Source organism: Osmia lignaria, chromosome 15 (assembly GCF_051020975.1).
Source record: "Osmia lignaria lignaria isolate PbOS001 chromosome 15, iyOsmLign1, whole genome shotgun sequence".
In the NCBI taxonomy this organism is placed as follows: domain Eukaryota; kingdom Metazoa; phylum Arthropoda; class Insecta; order Hymenoptera; family Megachilidae; genus Osmia; species Osmia lignaria.
This window is the reverse complement of record NC_135046.1, coordinates 4,640,463-4,661,420: the sequence shown is the minus strand read 5'-3', so window position 1 is coordinate 4,661,420 and position 20,958 is coordinate 4,640,463. Positions and strand designations below refer to the sequence as shown.

General features: G+C 40.7%; 2 protein-coding genes across 7 annotated transcripts; both read left to right on the top strand.

The window, feature by feature from the left end:
- Positions 1-2,106: 2,106 nt before the first annotated feature.
- On the top strand, positions 2,107-9,316 carry LOC117600233 (uncharacterized). Of its 6 annotated transcripts, none has more exons than XM_034315354.2 (4): positions 2,107-2,220; positions 2,410-2,504; positions 8,783-8,963; positions 9,036-9,316. In XM_034315354.2, the coding sequence occupies exons 3-4, from the start codon at positions 8,817-8,819 to the stop codon at positions 9,261-9,263; spliced, it is 375 nt and encodes a 124-aa protein (XP_034171245.2). In that variant the 5' UTR covers positions 2,107-2,220; positions 2,410-2,504; positions 8,783-8,816; the 3' UTR covers positions 9,264-9,316. The 6 variants fall into 6 exon arrangements, with proteins under 6 accessions (XP_034171245.2, XP_034171246.2, XP_034171243.2 ...); XM_034315351.2 differs by lacking the exons at positions 2,107-2,220; positions 2,410-2,504 and adding exons at positions 6,145-6,619; positions 6,699-6,730; XM_034315355.2 differs by lacking the exon at positions 2,107-2,220 and having other exon boundaries at positions 2,494-2,634.
- Positions 9,317-12,905: 3,589 nt separating this feature from the next.
- On the top strand, positions 12,906-19,158 carry dap (cyclin-dependent kinase inhibitor dacapo). The gene is made up of 2 exons (XM_034315349.2): positions 12,906-14,750; positions 18,632-19,158. Exons 1-2 carry the CDS (start codon positions 14,192-14,194, stop codon positions 18,730-18,732), a joined length of 660 nt encoding a protein of 219 aa, XP_034171240.1. The 5' UTR covers positions 12,906-14,191; the 3' UTR covers positions 18,733-19,158.
- The last annotated feature ends 1,800 nt before the right edge of the window (positions 19,159-20,958 follow it).

Below are 20,958 nucleotides of genomic sequence, written 5' to 3'. Positions count from 1 at the left end.
AGGGATCGAAAAAGGCAATGTCCGATTGAGAATCAGCGAATGATGACCAACAATGGCTTAACGAACTTACCAAGTGGCATTTCATTTTCCAACGGTAGCACTCCATTGCCCTCCATATTAACTAATACGGATACAAACTCTGTAAACACGGGTTGCAGAGGGGACTAACCGGCTGCTCTAATTAAAGGACATTCATATCGGACGGACCTTCGTCCTTTTAACCCTTTTTCATTAGGTTCGCGGAAACTGGTCCGGATGACCGTTTGCCTGGACACGCGAGGATCATTTGTCATTTTTTACCCCTCCCATTTTTGAATATTCACTAAACACCAGAGTAAATTCACAAACAAGAAATATCACCACCTTTACTAACATTTCAAACATTCCTATTGTTAACTTAATTTTACTACATTTTTTTTATTTCAATTGCGAATTAATACCGTTTAGTGGTACTTGAATGTGGTTACTTGAAAAGCAAGTATTCAGATGTGCTTATGAACCAGCGTATGCTTCCCGAGCAGATGTCCCACGGTAACCTCTACTCCGATTGCGCTGATCGGTGGACCAAGACTTACCGCAAAAACTGACCAACCGTATTAAACCATCGACCATCGTCCTTCGGTCTATCTCTCACGGTGGGTCCATTGTGGGAATCTTTGTTACGAACTCGATTATTGCACCTGTCGTTGGCTCGTTACTACGACTGATTAATTTTGAAAAAAATTCCTCAAAATAAATTGAAATCCTAATTACACTAAGGTCGTGAAAAATGAAATATAAGAAAAAGAATTTTCGAAAAGGGGGATAATCGATCGATTACTCGAATGGTACGGTGCACTCGAAACGTTGCAGTACAAAGGGAAGAAGGGTAACAGGCGTTGAACGAGCCGCGAGGCAGTTTCGAAGGCGGTGGTACGGAACGAGGGAAACACAAACGGACAACACTCGTTTTTTCGCTCTTTATATTCAGGCTGGAAGTGATTTCACGGTTCGAAGGACCTATCTTCGGCCTCCAGACAGGATCTAGGCGAGGCATCCTGCCAACGAATCCCCACCTTCGGAAACCTCGCCTCCTAGCAAAGCGTTGTACTGCATGTTTCTTTCCTTTTTACCTTATTCTCTTACCTACATACGTCTGTTCATGGACAAGTTACACTCGTCTTGAATGGGACGAGTTTCGCAGGGCATCGATATAGCTCGAGAAAATAAACACTTTGATCGCGGTATAAACACCGAGAATGATGAGTCAACAGAATTTAATTAGCTGTTAGAGCTACTAGTTTTACGCTACGACTAGAAATATTTAGGTCAAGCGAATCGGAATGAATGCAAACTAGGAAATTAACGAAGCTGTTCTTAATCTCTAGAATAGAATGCTGTCAAAGCCGCTGATACGGTAGAAAATGGAAATCGATTAGAAAGTGATTTGTACATCGTACTTGCGACACGAACAGAACGATTAGCACTTAAAATTCAAAGACTGCTACGACCTCGAGGCGTTCTTCATTATCATTCCAAAGCAAGCCAGCTTCGGTCAGTTTTCGACTGCTCGCCCGAAAGTGCATCCACTTACAGATAAGTGGTTGCAAAATGGTACGATTCGACTACGAGATACGAACGTTTTAAATTTATCGCGAAAACGGTCAGACGTTCTTGCGCCAGCTCTGTTAATGCATTCCGCGAGCTCTTAACCCTTTCGATACGAATGACGTATACGTATAGGTACGTTCCTTAAAAATAGACAGCGATATAGAAATAGCACTCCTTATCGAGCAGACTAAAAAATCATAAATGGTAAACTCGATGATTTTTTCGTCACCGAAGTTACAGTAGACCGGCTGTTTCTCGATATTTTCGATGTACTCCCTTCTTTTTCCGGAAATAGACTTCCTTTCTGTAGGTTAAACCCCGGCACACACATGTGCACGTAACACGTGCGTGTTAAGTTTCTGCGTATGGTCCATGCACAAGTAAGCCTCGACATGAGAGTACGAGAGGGATATACGTTGTTTCGCTTATAAATAGATACACGTAGATGGATGCAAGTTCGATGCACACAAGGCGCCTTAAAACGTAGAAGCGCTGCGGGCGTTCTGCACCTCGTAAAGTAGCCAAAGAAGCTTCAGTTATTGCGGTAAAGTTGCACAGAACGGTACCCGTTGCGAAAAACGTTAAGATAACTGAGAAAATTCTCGTCGATACGCTGGCATCCAGAGAAAGGTCAGACAATATTCGAATGATATCTTAAATTCTTCGAACTCTTTGTTAATCTTTGTTTTCATTCGATCGTTTTTCAAGCATTAATTGATGCTTTTATTAATTATTACGAAATGCTTGCTTATACAATAACATATTTGGTCTTTGATCAGTGATCACCCAACATTGCCACACCTTTCATTTTAAATCCAGGACTCGAGTACCGTTCACCCTCGGGATAGGAAACATCCCTTCGCACAGCATAGATGCCGGAGTGTTGCGGTCGTTCCTGCATCCGGTAACTCACGGTAAAGGAGCGTACTTGGTGACTAGCGTTTCATACGGGATTTAATAGTGTAACGTTACATCGTTGGTTTGGCCTTTCCTGTGCTCCTCGAGTTCACAAGCCGAGTCTTGGATTTCTCTTGCGTACGAAAGGTGAGGTTATTGTGCGAGGGTTTTAAATTCCGGACAGGTTGAATGCACCCACAGCGCCAGAGAGACACCTTTATTCTATAGATATATCTTTTCACGAAAACAGTATCCAACGGGCCCTGCGATTGTCGGTAGAACAATACCTACGAGACCCTCGACAAATTTCCGGATTAAATTTCTTAATCGTGTTACAACGACGCGAGTATCCTTGAATTTTTCAACATAGAAATATTAAATGAACCGACGTTAATATTTCAAATCGATAGATAAAATATTCTAACGTAGGCGCGTAAGGGATAGAAAGGGTTAACGGGCATCGTAAAATTCGCAAAGTTCACGACTCTTTACCGCGATGGAAAAGTGTTGTCGCAGAAGAGTGTCGTTTGTTAGGTGTCACGATACGTGGGCAGTGAACAACGTTACTGACCTGCCGCAAATGGACGAACGAGCCGCGAACACGAAATAAATAGTAGATAGAAATCCGCAGCTGTGTCCGCGACCTACGTGAATCTATTTTCGTCCCTGAAATCGACAGAAAAGTCGAACACCCGCTTACATTCTACGCATAGTTTAACCTATTTTCACATCACCGTTTTATCGTGAATTTACAAGCGGAACAACTTCCTAGCCATTCAATCTCCCATAAAAGAGTTAACTCTGAACTATATAAAATTACAGTCGATCGAAACACGTTTGTTCATTTTCTCGTCCCTTGTACAAGTTCTACGATCTCAGCCCTCCAATCCACCGAGTCATCCATAAAGGAAAAAAAAGAGGAATAAATGCAACGAACCCTATCCATTAGAGGCCAGACTGTTGGTGACACCCTTAAAATCACTCCCTCCTCGTATGTGCCCGGTGTGTCTGGGTAAAATCGTTACAGAGGGTTCACGTCTGATTCCAAACGTCCTCCAGAATGTTTCCTGTCGGACGTTTTCATCCTGACGAACGTTTCCAGGGGCGGAAAGTCGCAAGGAGAAAAGCGAGCGTCTCACGTGCGGCCAATCTGTCTCCTCGGCATCGTGTTGGGGCGGGACATTTATAGAGACCGAGTAGACAGACATGCCAGACAAAAAGGAATAACAAGAACGATGATTAAAAGAAATGGAAATCAGTGCAAATCTGTGGAATACGTTTAAAAAAAGTGAAAGCATTACAACTAGCTTCATTAGGATACAATCGATGCGCTAACACTATTCTTCCAATCATTTCTGGGTGTTTAAATTATTAAACCGTGTCAAGGTGTCCCCCAACGTGTTCCGATATTTAAAATTCCATCGTATCGTTCGTTTCGGTTAAAATACAGGAAGCTAAAGATTTCAACCCCTGGTAGAAATCCGAAGCGGGAAGACAGTTTTGCCTTCCTTCCTTCCGTTCTTATATTCAAGAAGCACTTTCTTTTATTCGAGTTTTCTGGTTGAACGAAGCGTGACCGAGGTGATTTCTTTTCGCGAGAATACATTTCAAGGTCCGTGGATACATGCAGGAAGCGACAGTTGGTACGGAAGACTTTTAGCATATGTCGAAATCCACATGTGCATCGACGATTGCTCCGAAAGAATGAATGAATATGCATTCCATTCATAGGAACCATTCTTGAAATCGTTGTTTGCAACGTTTTTTTCTCTTTCTGTAGTATTTCGTACATTGACCGTCATGATGGTCACCATTGATCAGCTCCACGAATTTAACTCTTCCATCCTTGTTAACTCAACGTGACTCATTCAATTATTCTTCGATGTTTAATTACTTTGATGTTGCGATAGATTTGAGGAAAATTTATTACATTGAAAGAAAGTACATTGGACAATCGATCAGAATAGAATTAAATTATCACCATTGGCACGTAAACAACATCTTCAAACATTAAACGCAATCCATTGTTTGATAATATTGAACAAGCTTGAAACGGTCTGACGATAAGGCACGATACGCTTCAACGATACTGAAAAAGCTTTGCAATTAATGCGACCGCGATAACGAACCCAGTCAAGGACATTGTCAAGGTAAATGCGGCACTTTTGATATCCGTAGATAATGTTAGTGCAGCAGTAATCCGCAAAGAGTTGCGAATCTACTTCACTCCTTAACCCTTTCGTTAGGGATGATGCACATGTATGTAAATGCAGAATAATTCAAGAACTTGATGAGACTCCACTTTGAAACTTGCAAGCGAGGGAAGAAAGTTTATTTACGATAAGGTTATCCGTTTGGAACTAATTCGAACGGGAATTTCGTAGCTTAACGAGAAAAAGAAATATGCGTTTACAGTTGTTCTTCCTCTTTTTTTGGTTAGTAACGGTTCGGTACTCTAGCGTTAATATTAATCAGGCACGCTCGTCGAGCGAGACATGTTCATGCTAGTCACACGCGCGAAACGTTTAACTACACGTTGTGAACATTGCAAACTTTAACCTGGATGCTTTCCAAATGGTCAACTTCTATCTACGGATTGATCAAGAGTTTCTTTCTACGCGAATTTACTTTGGATCAGATCGTCGTATTAACACTTCGCTTTAATACGTTCCCATACGTTTCACGATCGAACGAAACCAGGAAATTCTGCTGTAAGGTGAAGGAAAACTAAAAAGAAAACGCTGGAGAACCGAGTTGCTAGGTGAAGCTTGTTCTCAGCCGTCACCTTTTTTGCGACCGTCGCGTTGGAAGAATTCTCCGGAGAGTACCAAGTGTATCTCTATGTGAGAATTCCCTAGCATTCCATTTCCCGTCATTCTAGCTGCTATACTCTCGCGAGTGCACGCTAACATCTCGCTTTTTCTCCTCGATAAACATATTTTTCTTGATCGAAATAACCTTTTATCGATTATATAAATATTGATCGATCGCTGCGCAAGGATCAGTTTTATCGTTCGAGAACAATTCGATATGATATTTCAATGATATCGATGTGTCATTTTGAATTACAGACATCAAATTACCTAAAGCTGCACTTGTCGATTCTTTGAAAATCGATATCAAATCATCCTACACTTTGAAGCTCCCGGGCTTCGATCGATATTCACTTTCTATTGCGAGAAATAAAAGAACAATAAAAAATTATTCAAAGAAGTCTCGTTATAGATGATTCATAAGTTGAAGATACGTAGGAAGAATTTTTTCCTTGAATTCTTTCCTCGTTTCCCTCGAACGTTATCTATTTGCGGAAGAGCGCGTCGTTTTCCATGGACGGATGTCATCAGCCGGAATAACAAGTGCTGCACTTGGTGATGAACGAGTGCACAATAAAGCATTTGGTTAATGGATATTCGCGCATGCGTCCATTGCTCTCAAGTAATAGGCTGCAAGCAAAATCTAGGCTAGTCAGCTGCACCTGGGATGCAAGTGACTATTCTAACTTTCTGCCAGTCGCGGTGTACGCATTGCACCAGCCGCAACATTTCTGATTCTCTCTTTTATTACTGTACTTTTTATTTTTAATTATTTATTTATTTATTTATTGAGTGAATGTGAATTGATCGAAAAGACTCCCGTTTCACGTAACAGGTGAACAATTTAATAATTTATCCTTAGTTATAATTTATCGTTAGATTCCATATGGTATGGAATCAAACTACGCAGCAATTGCAATTGCGTTAATTACGCAAGGTGACAAGTGAGAAACTTAAATTGAAAAATGAAACGACGAGACGCGAATCGTTTCGGGTCTACTGGATGCAAGTAACGCGCAAGGGTTAATCACAGGATGTGAAATAGCAAAAATGTAGACGGAGAGATACAATTGCACAGTTTGAAATATCGAAGTGTCGAATATCGATATCCGTGCGAATGCGCATTGTCCGGCTATCTCTGGTTGCAAGCTCGTGCGCGCGCACTAAAATACCCCCTCGTAGGTTACCGCGAGTCCACACCCCCGACGAAAACGATGCTATGCTATCGATCGCGTTGCTATTCCAGAGCTGAGACAAGTTTTCGCCAGCTGACAGTGAATAGCACGGGTTCGATATTGTCGCGAAAATGGAATTTCAATGTAATTATTATTGGTAAACGTGACAGTGATCAGTGATACCATTGAATTCGCGATTAATCAGCGAAGATATTCTTATCAGGCCAATTAAACGATGAAGGTGATCCCAAAGATGTGAGTGTTATCAGCAAGTTTAACCTATGCAATACTATGCATGGATTTTCAGTGTGAATTTCGACCAACACATCGAGTGGGCAGTGGATAGGCGAATCCGTTCACGATACGAATTTTGAAATTTTGAGGAAGGTGATGGATATTGTTCTTGAACTTGAATGTTCAAAGTGTGATGTTCTTGTTTTGTGTACATATGATTTAACACAGCTGTTGCAAGACAGATTTGTAATCAGAATCATTAACACATTGGCTGACCATGAATAATACGATTTGGAGTAATTTACAATTATCCTCTGATACCTTGTGTAATCAACTCTTTACATCACGTATCACGAATTTAAAAAATTACAACGAATTCTGAATAACGTTAACATTACGTTAATTATGCAAGGTAGGAAGCGAGAAGCTTAAATGCACTGAGGTTACCTGTGACTCATGGTAGTTAACGTATTAATCCGGATTCGTGTGAACAAATTTGTAAGTCACTGTAATAATTAATCGGAGATTCTGCACGATTCATTTGATGGCAATTTCACTTTCGCAAAACATGTAACATGATTGGCGTGATAATTAACAATCATATTGGAAGATAAAAGAGAAGGTAACCGTTATTGGCGGATGTGATATTCGAGCAGGTGCTCCTGTTTCTTTGTCTTACACACCCTTTGATTATCCACCTTGGCCAAAATTGTGCAACACTGCTCACATGAAATCGTGATTTGTAAAAATTTATAAGGTTCGATTGATGAGATAATGAACCGTGTAAAGTAAAATTAAAACGTTTGACGATTCTACTAAAAGGGTTTGCGAGTAATTATCCTTAAAATGGTTGATTAACGCAACACCACCTAACTGAATTAATACGTTCGCTGGGGGGTGAATGTGATACGAATCCGCGTCAACCGAAGATCAATGACATCCGCAGTGTACATGTTAAGCACAATTTCAACAATCATCCCAAGTTCATATTTATGTTCTTTTCGACGCGTGTGATCTTGAAAAGGAATAACTTGCGGTTCTATTTTTGTTATTTTCACGCGTTCTACTTCTATGCTGTAACTTTGAGATCACTTATGAGACTGTTAAACGTGTTAAGTGAAAATTAGCACCTGCTCGTCTGCTCTGATAATTATTCCACGACGGTTGAGTAAGCTCGAGGTTTATTTGATTGTAGCGAAAGTTCTGATACGAAACCAGTTTGTGATCGTGTAAAGAAACAAATCGTCTGGTGACACAGTCTAGTACCGCTAACTTTTGCATCATGAAAACACCGTACAGTAGCCTTCTCAGTAGTCGTTGCAATTTCATTGGAAGCTCATAAAATACAGACCTATTTTACCAGAAACGAATCACAATTTGTCTGACAGATACGCGGAACAGTTTACAAGAAAGAAAGTGATCATTGATATGTTTTCTCGAGTCATTTAACTTTGAATAGGTCAGTGAGATACAATGATAACGAAACTGATAGTTGATTATCAATCAACTTAGAGTTATTCAAAGAGGACCGCTACAATCATGCATACGTATTTATAGAATGCTCTGCAATAACTTTTCTCACGACTGCCTTAAATTTTTACAATTAAACGACACTTTGAAAAAGTAGAAATCAGAAAACATGTACCGTTTGACAGAACGGTGTCACATTTACGCGTTCGACAAAAGAAAGCGAGATCACAGGAGTATTGACAATTGAAGATTTGACAATATGAGTGAACGTTCATCTCCTTCATACATGGAATAATAACTATTATCCGGTATGCGACCGTACGTTCATGCAGGAAGTGATATGCATTCCAATACATCCGTTCAACGGCACATTGGCCGAGAGTGCTACGGGTTTCTCTTTTGCTATCTCTCTTTTACTGGCATCCGAGCCTAGACTCGTGCACTCCATACTGCAACAACTCATTCAATGCATATCACATTGTTTACAAACCACAAAGCAGTACTATCTATACTCAACTGTGCGCGTCACGTAGATGGTTAATCCTTTTATTAAACGATAGATTTTGAAACAAAATTTAACGTATTTGATCTTAATTTATGAAGGGCCCGACTCACGATACAGCACCCAAACGTCGAGATGCAAGAGGAAAAAAGGGGTCATTCGGCAAGAAGAAAACTGTTCCAAGAAGACGACGATAACGAGAGTAAATCAGAGCGAAACTCGGGTGTCGAGGACAACATCGCGAATTGTTTCTACGAGGAGGCTCGAAAAAATCGCGAAAATGTGCGTAATAAATTAAGAATATTATCTTAACCCTTTCCATTTGAATATCGTTTGTTTTTCGTTTGTACACAGGCTAAAGAAAGGTGGAACTTTGATTTTGAAAAGGAAGAGCCCCTACCTGGTCGTTACGTGTGGGTGAAGCTTGACGAACACGGAAATGAAATCGGTACACCTTTAGAGTCGAGCAATCGGGTAGAAAATTTGCGAACGATGCAGGAAGAGGATACGCAGGATGACGACGTAACAATGGAGGAACACTTGGACGACAGAGATGGCGAAAACATGACTGACAGTACGTGAAACAAGTTACGTGACATCCTTTGTCGTAAAAAAAAAAACGAGAATTTATTCATTCGATTGAAGCAAAAAAGACGTTTTAGTGAAATTGCCTTTGCAAGTCAGGAATCGTGAACTTTGAATAGAAAAGAAAACTTTACTTATTCAAAGGTTTATTAATTAGCCTGTTAGTTAAATAAAGTCGTTAATTGAAGATATTAATTAGACTTCTAGTCAGACTGGGCATTATCGAATGTCCGCAACGCTAGTAAACCAAAGTAACCATGTTTTTATTTTTAAATATAAAGCAACGAGAAATTATTCATTTTTAATGGCAATTCGATAATCTATAAATCGTGATATTTGTTAACGTATTATTTATAATAGTTTTGTACAATTTTTACACGATTATTTAACTTGATAACGTATTAATGTATTTATTCGAACAGTGTGCAATACGCGCGATTAGCTAACGAATGATATTATGATGTGAATAAATTATACAAGGTGACTTTGTACCTCATCATTTTTTCTTCTTTTTTATAAACGAACGAAGTAATATATTTATCTATAAATTTATAAATCAACGCCTGATGTTACTTTCTTTCACCCCTGGTTTACTTCGATAAAATAAAACAGCTGCAATTACAGGATTCATACAGACCAATTGGATACTCTCGAGCATATGGCTCGAGAATGTACGACCTAATTTCTAGGCACGAGAATGACGCATCTGTTGAATGCATCTTATAAGACGAAGTAAATACATATTTCACTCGGTACAGAATGACTCTGCTCACGTATCACAAAAAATTACCGAATAATTAATACGATATAACCGAATAATTAATACGAAGGAAGATTCAATTATGAACAGAATTCCATCAAAGGACCTTTTACTTTCTTTTTACTCTCTACTGAAATCAAAACCAATCTCGCCCGATTCCACGAGTATCACGATTTCTTAAAATTAATCTCGAGTTCTCGTGAGAAGGCAGCTCATGCACCTGGCATCGCTTCTTAAGAATCTTTGATTTGTTTTATTTTTATTTTTCTCTTTCTTCGCGTTGCTCGCACTATGGAAGCTGGTCACGGTGCTGGTGGTGTACCCCATTGCCAGAAATTGCACTTCCGTTCCGCGAATTCCCACGGAAGTGGGCACAATCGCGACTACGACAAAAGATATTTGCCGTATACTGTGCACCAGCTTCATTGTTCCACGGTACCATTGAACCTTCCCAACTTGACGAACTTTCTTTATCAATAAACGTCGCTAATGAACGATTCTTTGGTATCTTTTGTTTTTGTTTTTGCTTTCAACGAAAGGCTTAAGAATACAAGTGTCAAGAATGTAAATGAATCGTGGCATAAACTTACAGGATGATCTAACGATAACCTCGATCTCGACCACCTTGAGCTCGACTAAAAGATCGACTTGTCATTGCATTTTCGTTTTATAGTGTCGTGCACGCGACGAGATAGCATAAACCCGACGATAAACACGGATTTGATAGCGAAAATTCTACTTACGATGAAACAGGTGACTGTGGTCGTTGGTAAACACGTGGACGCAGATGTAGCCACGCGTCTTCCGGCCGTCTCTCCTATTCAGGTTGTATAAACACGGGTTTCCTTGATAAATAATCTAGGACTGCTCACCGTCGAGTAGATCCAACCAAGGGGGGGCGAGAAGACGTTATGATAGAAGGAAACGGTGTTTATTTTCTATCCTTCGTCCACAACACGCCACGAGAGAACACCTGTGGAACGAAATATCTTGCTAAACGGGTACTACACCTAACCGCAGATGAAAGAGAGACGACGGCACAGTCTCTGCAAAAAGGATTGTTTTACGCGACTCATTCGTTCGTTCTCCCCTTCATTGAGATGCATCCGGTGCCACCCTCACCACTTCCTGAATATTGCGTGGGATTTTCATTTCCCACAACACGTTTCGTCCACACCTCTCATGAGAAGCTATTCCTATGCTTCATCGTTTTCTAATTCGTAATCGCTCAAATCATTTACGAGCCGTTACTTTTATTATTTTTACATTATTCCGTTGGATCAATTATCCATAATTTCTAAATAAAAAATAGCAGTGATATATTCTATGTTAATCTTAGGTAGTTTAATTAAGAGAAGCTACTGTAGATAAAACTGTTTCTACGAATCTATCGAATTCAAACGTTTGAAATTTCCCGCGCGTGCACAGTGGTGCCACTCCGGCAGCCATACTGTGCCGCACGGATATATACACTAACACCATTCAACGTTACGTGAAGAACGAGCTCCCTGATTGGTCGTGACGCTCGGTTATGATACAGTTCGCTCGGCACGAGTTACCTCGTGAACGACAGAAAACCATTTCCCTGTTGCCTTTTACAGAAGGCATATAAACGATTCAGGCCACGAGAACAGCAACGAGGTAAATTGACAATTATCATTGAAAAGTGTCGATTCGCCTCGTTGATCTCGTATCCTATCCTAACAACATCGTAACTGAAACAGCTGCTACTTGAGAAGCGTCAATTACGAAACATATAAAATTCAATATGTAATGAATCAAGATCCGTAATTATACGCGGTACTGATAACATATTTGCCCGCGTAATCAAATTCATGTTTATTATTTATACTTAATGGCTTAAACTTTAAACAAAGTTTCGCTGAATAAATAAATTGAGTAACATTAAGGAGTAATCAACGGATCGTGATAAACTCATTTGCATATTGATACAGTATAAGCAAATATGGATGCAAGTTAACCCGTCTGGTCTTTTGCATTTCAGTTAACCAAAATTATCATTGCAAGATAAGATTTTGCGTTCAGGTTATATGTAACAGTAATAAGGTGCTCTAGTTCTCACCACTGGTGTTCAAGTATAGTACTTTCTATCAGTTGAAATAAATGTCGATGATAATCTGAATAATATACAAATAAATTCACCGTGCGTAACGTATTGCCGTGCAAACATAGAAATCCGTCGAATAAACGTACGCACGAGTGTCCGTGATAAGATTACAGCCGCTGTTTTGAAAGCTGGACTTGTTTATTTTTCGCCCCTTTGTCAATACACAACGCCATTAATTTTTTTTCATTTAATCAACTTTAGGTTCTTATCAATGCAAGTTGCAAATTTAAAGTATGGTTTCAAAACTAATACATACATCATGGGGTTACCAGATTTGGATGGTACTGGAATATAGTCATAAAAATTGATTTTTTAATAAAATTAACATTACATTGAGATCAGATAAATGCCGCTGCGCGTTTTGACGCGAAAGGGTGAAAATAAAAAAGAAGAAATGCATGGAGCTACCTCTAAACTTCTCAGTAGTCTGTCGAAGAGGGAAAAGTAAAGTGGGAAGGTATCCACCATAGAGCTTGGCATACTGGGACGCGTCCAATGGTTACGATCAGCATTCTGCTCGTTTATGTTGCCGTGGAAGGGGCCAATAACTGTACAACCTTCTCGTACGTATTTTCAAAACTCTGAAGTGTTGCGCTCAGGTCGAACGAACTATACTTTGCAAAATGGCGGTTATATCGCTTCTACGCTGCGATGGCGCTGAGGGAGAAGGAGACGAAGCCGAACGGGAGCCGAGAATAGCCGAAGGCGACCGAGGCGCTTATAGGCTTGGTCACTTGCAGCGGGTGTCGCGCACTTCAGTCGCTAGAGGGCGCTTTAACCGTGTAGGACGTGTCTTCGCGCAACTCCGTGACTCGCAGAGCACGCACGCACCTCCTCAGCGTCAACATAACTGCGCAATCGTATACGACCTTCCACCGAACTTGGAACCACGCGCGTGTCTTGACAGTCGTGTGTTTGGCGGGAATCGTGATATTGTTTTCGTTTCGATTGTACTCGATATCGGAGTCGTTTCGGTGGCTCCCCACTGTGTCGGCGCACAGCATATTGGTGCTTTCGGGCCGTGTGCAATAACGTTTTCGTCGAAATATATTTTTCTGTGCCGATCTCAGAGGACCGAAAGTGATACATACATGTTTGTGCATCATCATACGCAAATGCGTCATTGTTGGGAAGGTACAGGACCGCCACGCAGTCAGTTTTAAATCTTGGAAAACGACGTCGTAATCTTAGCGGGAACACACATCGAAACACGCTTGCCGTCTCTTGGAGCTCACGCGCAAGTGCGTGCAACGTTGCCGGTTCGTTCTTTCCCGCGGGCTATAGCCATGAATTTGTGAGAGACAGAAGAAAAAAGGATACTAAAATTTTATTCTACGATCGATTGTTTACAATCATCTTACCCGTGCCAAGCGTGGAACTATGTACCGAACTGTGAGAAAGCCCGAGATATTCGTCGCCGTCGTTTTGCTATCTTGCCTCTTGCTCTCTCACCGTGGTGCGCAATAGTGTGTTTACCGTGTTGCCAAACTTTCCGGTTTTTCTCGTGCACGCCGCTTAGCTGATCGATGCTGCGTATACTCCGACTCGAAATATATCCACCGATTCACGGATGTGTGCCGTGAAAAATCATCGTCGCAAAGTGTTTGTCGCATCCGTGAACGAGTGAACGATCAACGTAGTCGCGAGGCGACGCTCGGAGCACGGCCATTATTCGAAATTCGGTGGGTCGCGCCACGACAACGTTGCCACGTTTTCGCAAGCCGCGAGTATTTCAACGTTCTGTGGACGATTCCTGGAAGAATCATCTCCGTAAACGAGACGCATCAAAATCGATACGGAAAAAAAAAACGATTTCTAACGTTGTGCCGTGCGCGTGTTGAAATCAAACGAAAGTGTGGACCGGTGTGCCCCGGATCGCGTACCGAACACAGACCGGGACGGACAGAAAAGAGTTTCGACTTCGAGAAAAAGGAACGAAAGCTGTTTCTTCGCAAAAAAAGAAAACAGTGGTTGAGGTTATTGATAACTGTGAAGGAGAACACGGCGACGTTGCTAACGTGAAAAGACTAACGAAATATGAGCGCACGAGTGTTGAATCCGGTGATGATGACGGAAATGAGTAGGAATTTGGGTGGAGGACGATCGGTGCCGAGCAGAGCAGCCCTTGCCCGTGTCCGAAGGGACCTTTTCGGACCCGTCGATCACGCCGCGGCTCGAGCATTGGCGGAGCGTGAACTTCGCGCTCAATCCATACTCGACGCTGAGAGATGGGGATTTGACTTTCACTTGGAGATACCAAAAGCTAACTCGAGGTACGAGTGGGAGCTGGTTACATCTAAGGATGTAGTTCCTGAACCCTACGCCCTTAGAGGTATGCCCTACTTAAGGAAACACGCGCCTAGTACACCTAGAAAGGTACGGGACTCGCCGCCAGCCACCAAATTTCATCGTAAAGAATCTCCCTCGACTCCGATTCTCCAAAAAGCCGAGAGAACGCCACCTCAGGAACCAAGAGTACCGCAAATCGGCGAAGTCACCATGAACGAGATATTCGACTTTGAACCGGACAAAAAGATGTACATCGTCGAACCAACTACCCCTGTTTTACCAACGAGGAAACAGTCCACCATAACCGGTAAGCGATAACGCCTTGCTTTTTTCTTTATCTCATCATTAATGCAATCGTAGTACGAACACGTGGCTCTTTCGCGATACCATTGTGGAAAAAAAGAATAGCGTACCGATTACGGTAATAACGTTAAGTTGCAGAAAAACAGTCTCGTCTATTTGTAAAGGTATCCTTTTAACGAGTAAGACCAACTGCTTCTTCGTGAATGAACCGCTTGTTTTCAAGTTAGACCAGTTGCGCTCTGTATCGATAAGTCTTACGCACTTACACCAGCAAAATCTTTATTTTCCATGTTTCTTCTTCTACCATTCTGTTTTTCTTCTGCGCCGTCATTGTATCGCAACCAAAACAATAGCGTTTTGTGTGAGATTTTTTTCCTTCCTTGCATCCAAAGAAAAACGGAGTAGAATGCTCACAATGCCATAATTGTATAGTCGCGTGCAATTTTTTCCTTAGAAAATTAACCTTAGAAAAACCAAAGAAGAAGTAAAAGGACTCCGTTTTTCTAGGGTTAAGGAAATTTCTATAGAAAGGGCTTAACAATTATTCTTATTCATTCTTATTCTTTATAAGAGGATCTGCCTTAAATTTTCCCCCCAAGTTCTCTGAAAATCAAAAGGAAATGAGATACTCCTCCCTCGATTCTTATCCTTATACTGCAGCCGAGTGCATAATTATTTTTCGCGCTATAAAAACACTAATCTCTTCAGTGTAACACGCGTAATGTTACGTAATCGTTGGCGAACACGAGATTTCCTGAATTATTCCGCTCGATCGAGGCGCGCATTGTCTACGTTAATTCACTGGCATTATTTATACAGGAAGCATATACCCTAGGTCAATCAAATTCGCCGACCGGCAAGGTCGTTGCAATTTACGTAATTACATAAGCACCTGATAAAAGGAACGAATTGCACCCGGTCTTCTTATACCCGTTTCTTCTGGCTATATAGAAAATTTCTCGTTAATCTCGCACGATTATCGCGGTTAGACTTCTAATAAGTAGATCGATTACGGCGAACAATGAAAATATTCCTACCGTCACGAGACAGATAAACTATCGCACTATCATCGTAATTGGCGATAAAGTTTGAAATAAAATTCGGTCGCAAATACTTCTTTTTCTCTTTTGCCACGGATAAGCATGCTTTGATAATTTATCACGCTTCAGCGTAAACAAGGATGACATAACGATAAATATTATTCGTAATTCATCTGCCGATTGTCCAAACATCCGATCGAGTTAACCGCCACGAATTTTGTAATCGTAATTCAAAGATTTACATAGTTTATGTTCGATATATAGTAATATTAAAAATGTTTTTCGGTAAACGTTTTTATCAACTATGCAAATTTTGGAAAATATGTTTGGAAAAAACGAGACGTAATACCGCGTCATCGGCGGCCGTGAGTAACGTGTTAATTCGATGAATTTTGACAAAATACGGAAGTCCCTAAGCGAGGGGCCCGGAGCAAGCGGTAGGAGCGTCTCTCCATCTCAGAACGTGCTCGAAGATATTTATTTTTTCCTTTCGGCCTGAAAATATTCCGACTAGAGAGAGGTTGTCATTTCCGTCGGTGTCTCCTGGAGTGAGGTTTTCCGTGTCGCGTTCAAATCTCGCGTATCGGCCATCTTGTTCGTCCGTGCCTACACCTCAGGGTCTAGTTCCCCCAATTCTTTTTTTTTTTTTTTTTTTCGCCTATTTATTATTCGGCTGTGCACACCACCCACGCGACGCGACTATTTCTGGACGTGACTCGTCATGTGTCTCGCCATGCATGCAACTCTTACACGCGTGTAAACACATTTTGCGTCGTTACAGCACGCGACGCTGCTTTTGTTTATCCATGCTTTTCTTCTCGCAAAGCACGGAATCCCTTGTACGATAAACCACAAGCGATAGGCTCTGTGAACCGTCAAATTAAACAGAGAGCAAACTGAGAATATTAATTGGAAGAAAAATATTTGATATACATACGTAATTACTTAATTAGAAGTCGGTTTAATTGCGTTTAATTAGCTCTCTATCATCGCCACTCTCGTACCACAGATGGAATAGACACACGGTCACGTGCTACGCGTGATGGTAACCGTTATTATTTCACGATAATGTACGATAGCCTCGCTGTTCGATTAACCGGGATCGATAGACCAGACGCGTTTTGATCTCTCGATAGGTGAGGCCCGTTTCGACGAATTCTACCCGTTTCAAGTATACGGGAGAACGAGCACGCGTTTAACGTACTCTGGATTGGTGTATACGTTACTCTGGAAGCGTGAGTACGATGGGGGCGCCGACTGATTTTCCTAACGTACGTTATTAATGAGCCACGCGGTCAGCTGTACAGTCCATATGGGGTTGCACCCCCGTTCGTATTCTCTTCCGCGTGCACCCCTCGGGGTCACATCAGCCTTTTGTTGAGTGGAGCGCGAGAGACCTTCGTGCGTGCGCCTCCTGCGCGTTATACGCATGGGGGTATCAGCTGTGCTCACAATCGTGCATCCCTGAAAAACCGGGGTGGTTGGCCCCACGCGGAAGGGAGGACGATTGGTATTTAAAATCAGATTCTACCTGGGGACACGCGGATTTTAACCCGCATGCGATGTACCCGATTCGCTATGTATTTAACACATTCGCAAATGGTGACGAAGCACCGGCTCATTTTATATCTTTCTTACTTATTTTCGGTTACCGGTAGCCGCTAACACGATTCAAAACACTGCCGCTAATATTCTTATCTCGTAAGACATCAGTTTGTAATAATCGCGCGCGAAACATCTGGTACAGTACAGTGCCCGATACCTAAGAGAAAAATGATAATAAAAGTTAATAGAAATCCAACTGGGGATGGGAATTAATGGAAAGCTGCGTTGAGAGATCAGAAGAGGGTTTACGCTGGCCGACGCAGCTGTTCCCCCGCAATCACCATAATTTCTGTCGCGTGGCATCGCGTCGATCGAGCTTAGAAAAGGCAGAGGGTTACCAGCCAGGGAAATCGAACAGATGTGCCGAATTTTCCCCGTGGAAATTCGCCAAATGTTTCTGACAAAGGGGTGGCAGGGTAGGAAGAGCAGCTAAGTTTTTGTCTTTCGTACAATGTCGAATATACCGAAACGACATGAGTCATGATTACAAGTATATCAGACCGTCGCAAAATGTGTTTTTGTGCATGCTTTCTATATCGTGACTCATTAAAGGTTCGCAAACAACGTTCTCGCGTATAGAAGAAACGAAATTGCATGCATCTCCCGCGACTCTACCTTCTCCCTCCCGTTCTGGCACGCTTTAACTTCTAACGAGCTCAACGATGATTCGTTCGTATCTTATCTGTTACCACCGATATAATTAACGGGCACGGTGAGTCGGTTATTATTATTATACTACCGAGGTTATCGTTCAAGCGATTTCCCGCGCAAGGTCAAATATTGTATGCATGCGATTAAAAAACATTCCGATTTAAAACCGTTTTAAACATTACCGATCTGTATACATTCGCTCCAAATTTTTTACAGTTTTTAGTAGCAGGCTAGCGTTGTTAACAGGGTAATTTGTGTTAATCTGTATGAAAATATAAACTTTTGATTGGGTATAGATAACACGCATTCACCTATCTTTTAATAATAATTTTGGTTTAAGTAAAAAAAAAAAAAACAATTTGATACCTATTCGATAAAAAGATACCTTTATACATCGGATATTTAGCGTTGGTTATTCTAATATTGACAAAGTTTTGGTACCATGTCCTGGTCATTCAGATATGGTATCGTTCGAATTTTGCAATTAAATTCAATCGCACTCAATAAAGATAAGAAGGTCGAAAAATAACTCGTACCTGTGTATGTGCACATGTATGTACAATGTTTTTTGTTTGTCGTCTGCTTTCAGACTACATGAAAAGTCGTAAGCGTAGCCTAAACGGTAGCACGAAGAGCATGATAGAGCCACCGGAGAAGATGGCCCGTAACGCGGGTCAGATACGCAGCTAAGAGGCCTTCGAGCTTCCTTCTTCAGCCTCGATGTCTTCTTCCATCAAGTTAGGACCGGAAACGCGCCGCATCGCTGCCAGGAGGAACGGAGAAAGGCGAAGAAGAGCTTTCTGGCAGAGAAGAGGTGCTAGGTCCGTTGGCTGTGCCATTCATGTTAGATTTATCCACCATGGTTAACGGGTGGGGAATTAAAAGATATAAAAAAAAAAAACCCCGAAAACGCATGATAAAATAGTACAGTGCCGTTTTCCGTTGTCGTGCACTTTCGTAACCGTGTCACGGAAATTGCAAAGTGGCAACAACAATTGATAACAACGACCAGATACGATGGACAACAAGAGGAAGAACGATATTTCATGGTTGTTGCTATCTTCTCCTTTCTTTTCCTTTTTTTTCTTTGTTTTTTTTTTTTTTTTTTTTAAATTTGATATATACATATGTGTAATTCATCGTGTCCGTATCTTCTTTTGCAGTAGGATAGGTAGAGTAACGTTTAGAGTACATACAGGGTGTCCCGAGTTTTTCCTGGGATTATTTTGTCGATGAAAATGGGAAACAGTGTTGTATAAAAGTTGAATTTGAGATTTCTTTTGCAAAATTATAGGTAAACCGGAGGTTTATGTATTCGTAGTATCCCAAAGGGTGTAAAAAAAATATATAAACTGTGTGATATAAGGAAAGGTTTATAGACGTCTTTTTTATAACATCTTTTTCTTATTTTTATTTATTTGGTTGAGAAAAACCTGGGACACCCTACGTATACAGGGTGTCAGGTAACTGGTGATGATGCTACGTACAATAATTTCAAAATTTATTATATATCCTTACGAATTCGAGGGTCACATGAGAATTTTCAAAATCAATTTGCATCATCAGTTACACGATACACCCCGTATATAAGGCGAGGAAGAGAGTGAAAGGGTTTCATGAAATTGATTAATGTAATATATTGTTCGTTCGGCACAGACACGCAGCAAGGGTGGATGAACGATGTTGCACACAATACATAATTATGAGCATAAGGAGACAAGAAATATATAAATATTTTGTAGGATACCTATAAATTTTAAGAAAGATATTAGGTAGTAATCGTAGGTGCAGTTTCTGCTCGAGTCTGGTCTACAAATTCAATCTCCGCGAATCTTCAATGACCTTTCCTCATTGTTGAAAATCCGCGGATTACTCAATGCCATAAAAAAAAAAATGGACACAAAATTAAACCAATTTCGCGGTAGTTTCGATCGACAAAGTCCTTGAAATTATCGCGAAATTATGAAATATCAAAAATAATTTTTATATGTTTGAAAATACAGTAAAAAAACAGACCAGTCTCGAGAATGATAAATTGGGGAAAAAAGATATGATTTAGATTACAGCTCGTTACCCATGTTTAAGCATTGATCTCCTGTACGACATTAAGAAAGTACAGCCGATGCCAAATCACCCCCACGATTTTCTTATACTTTAAAGAATGAATCTTTATCGTATTTGGCTCTACTTTACCCTCCATCTTCTTCACCTTCTTCCTCTCCTTATCATCCTGTGAATCATACATTAACCCTTCTATAAGTAATCGGACGCCCATTTCCATATTTCCCATTCTCAAAGTATCATAAAGCCGCTACGAATCCCGATTCTTTGGATATTTTTATGTTTTCAAAATAGAAATTTTATACATTGAAACTTCAGTGGGTAATAAGGTACCCGGTTGCCTACACAAGGATTGATACTATTCATCGAGTCTTAACACTTTGAGGGTGACTTTGATGCTTTAATTTTTTATTTCTATCAATTATAATTTGGCAGAGTAAATTATAAAAGTTGTCAAATATAATTTTATCAATCATCTTCACAAGCCCATCAAGGTGTTAAGTGTATCCGGAAAGTTAAAGCTTCGTGAAGATTGCAAAATTTGAATACATTTGATCGAAATTATTTCGTGGAAAGTATCAGAATCATTATTTATATTTGTACCATCAACAATCGTGTTTCAAGTGAATTATTGTATACATATATTTTTGTATATCGCGGACGTGGAATACAATCTTCACGCAACTTTTCAATGAATTCTTCTGCATCGATTTATTTTCATGCATTTCGTGTTTCTTTTTTAAACGTTTTTTATAATCAGACTATAGGCATTGAATGATAATTGCGTGAGAAAAATCGTTCAAAGCTCTCCAATACCGTGGAAAAAGAAGATTGATCTTCTTTGTCTCGAAATTC

Coding starts and splice junctions, on each gene's coding strand:
- LOC117600233 (XM_034315351.2), top strand. CDS start 6,711: ATGAAGGTGATCCCAAAGAT. Junction 6,731..8,782: donor ATGAAGGTGATCCCAAAGAT/GTGAGTGTTATC, acceptor TAATTTATGAAG/GGCCCGACTCACGATACAGC. Junction 8,964..9,035: donor CTCGAAAAAATCGCGAAAAT/GTGCGTAATAAA, acceptor GTTTGTACACAG/GCTAAAGAAAGGTGGAACTT.
- dap (XM_034315349.2), top strand. CDS start 14,192: ATGAGCGCACGAGTGTTGAATCCGGTGATGATGACGGAAATGAGTAGG. Junction 14,751..18,631: donor GAAACAGTCCACCATAACCG/GTAAGCGATAAC, acceptor GTCTGCTTTCAG/ACTACATGAAAAGTCGTAAG.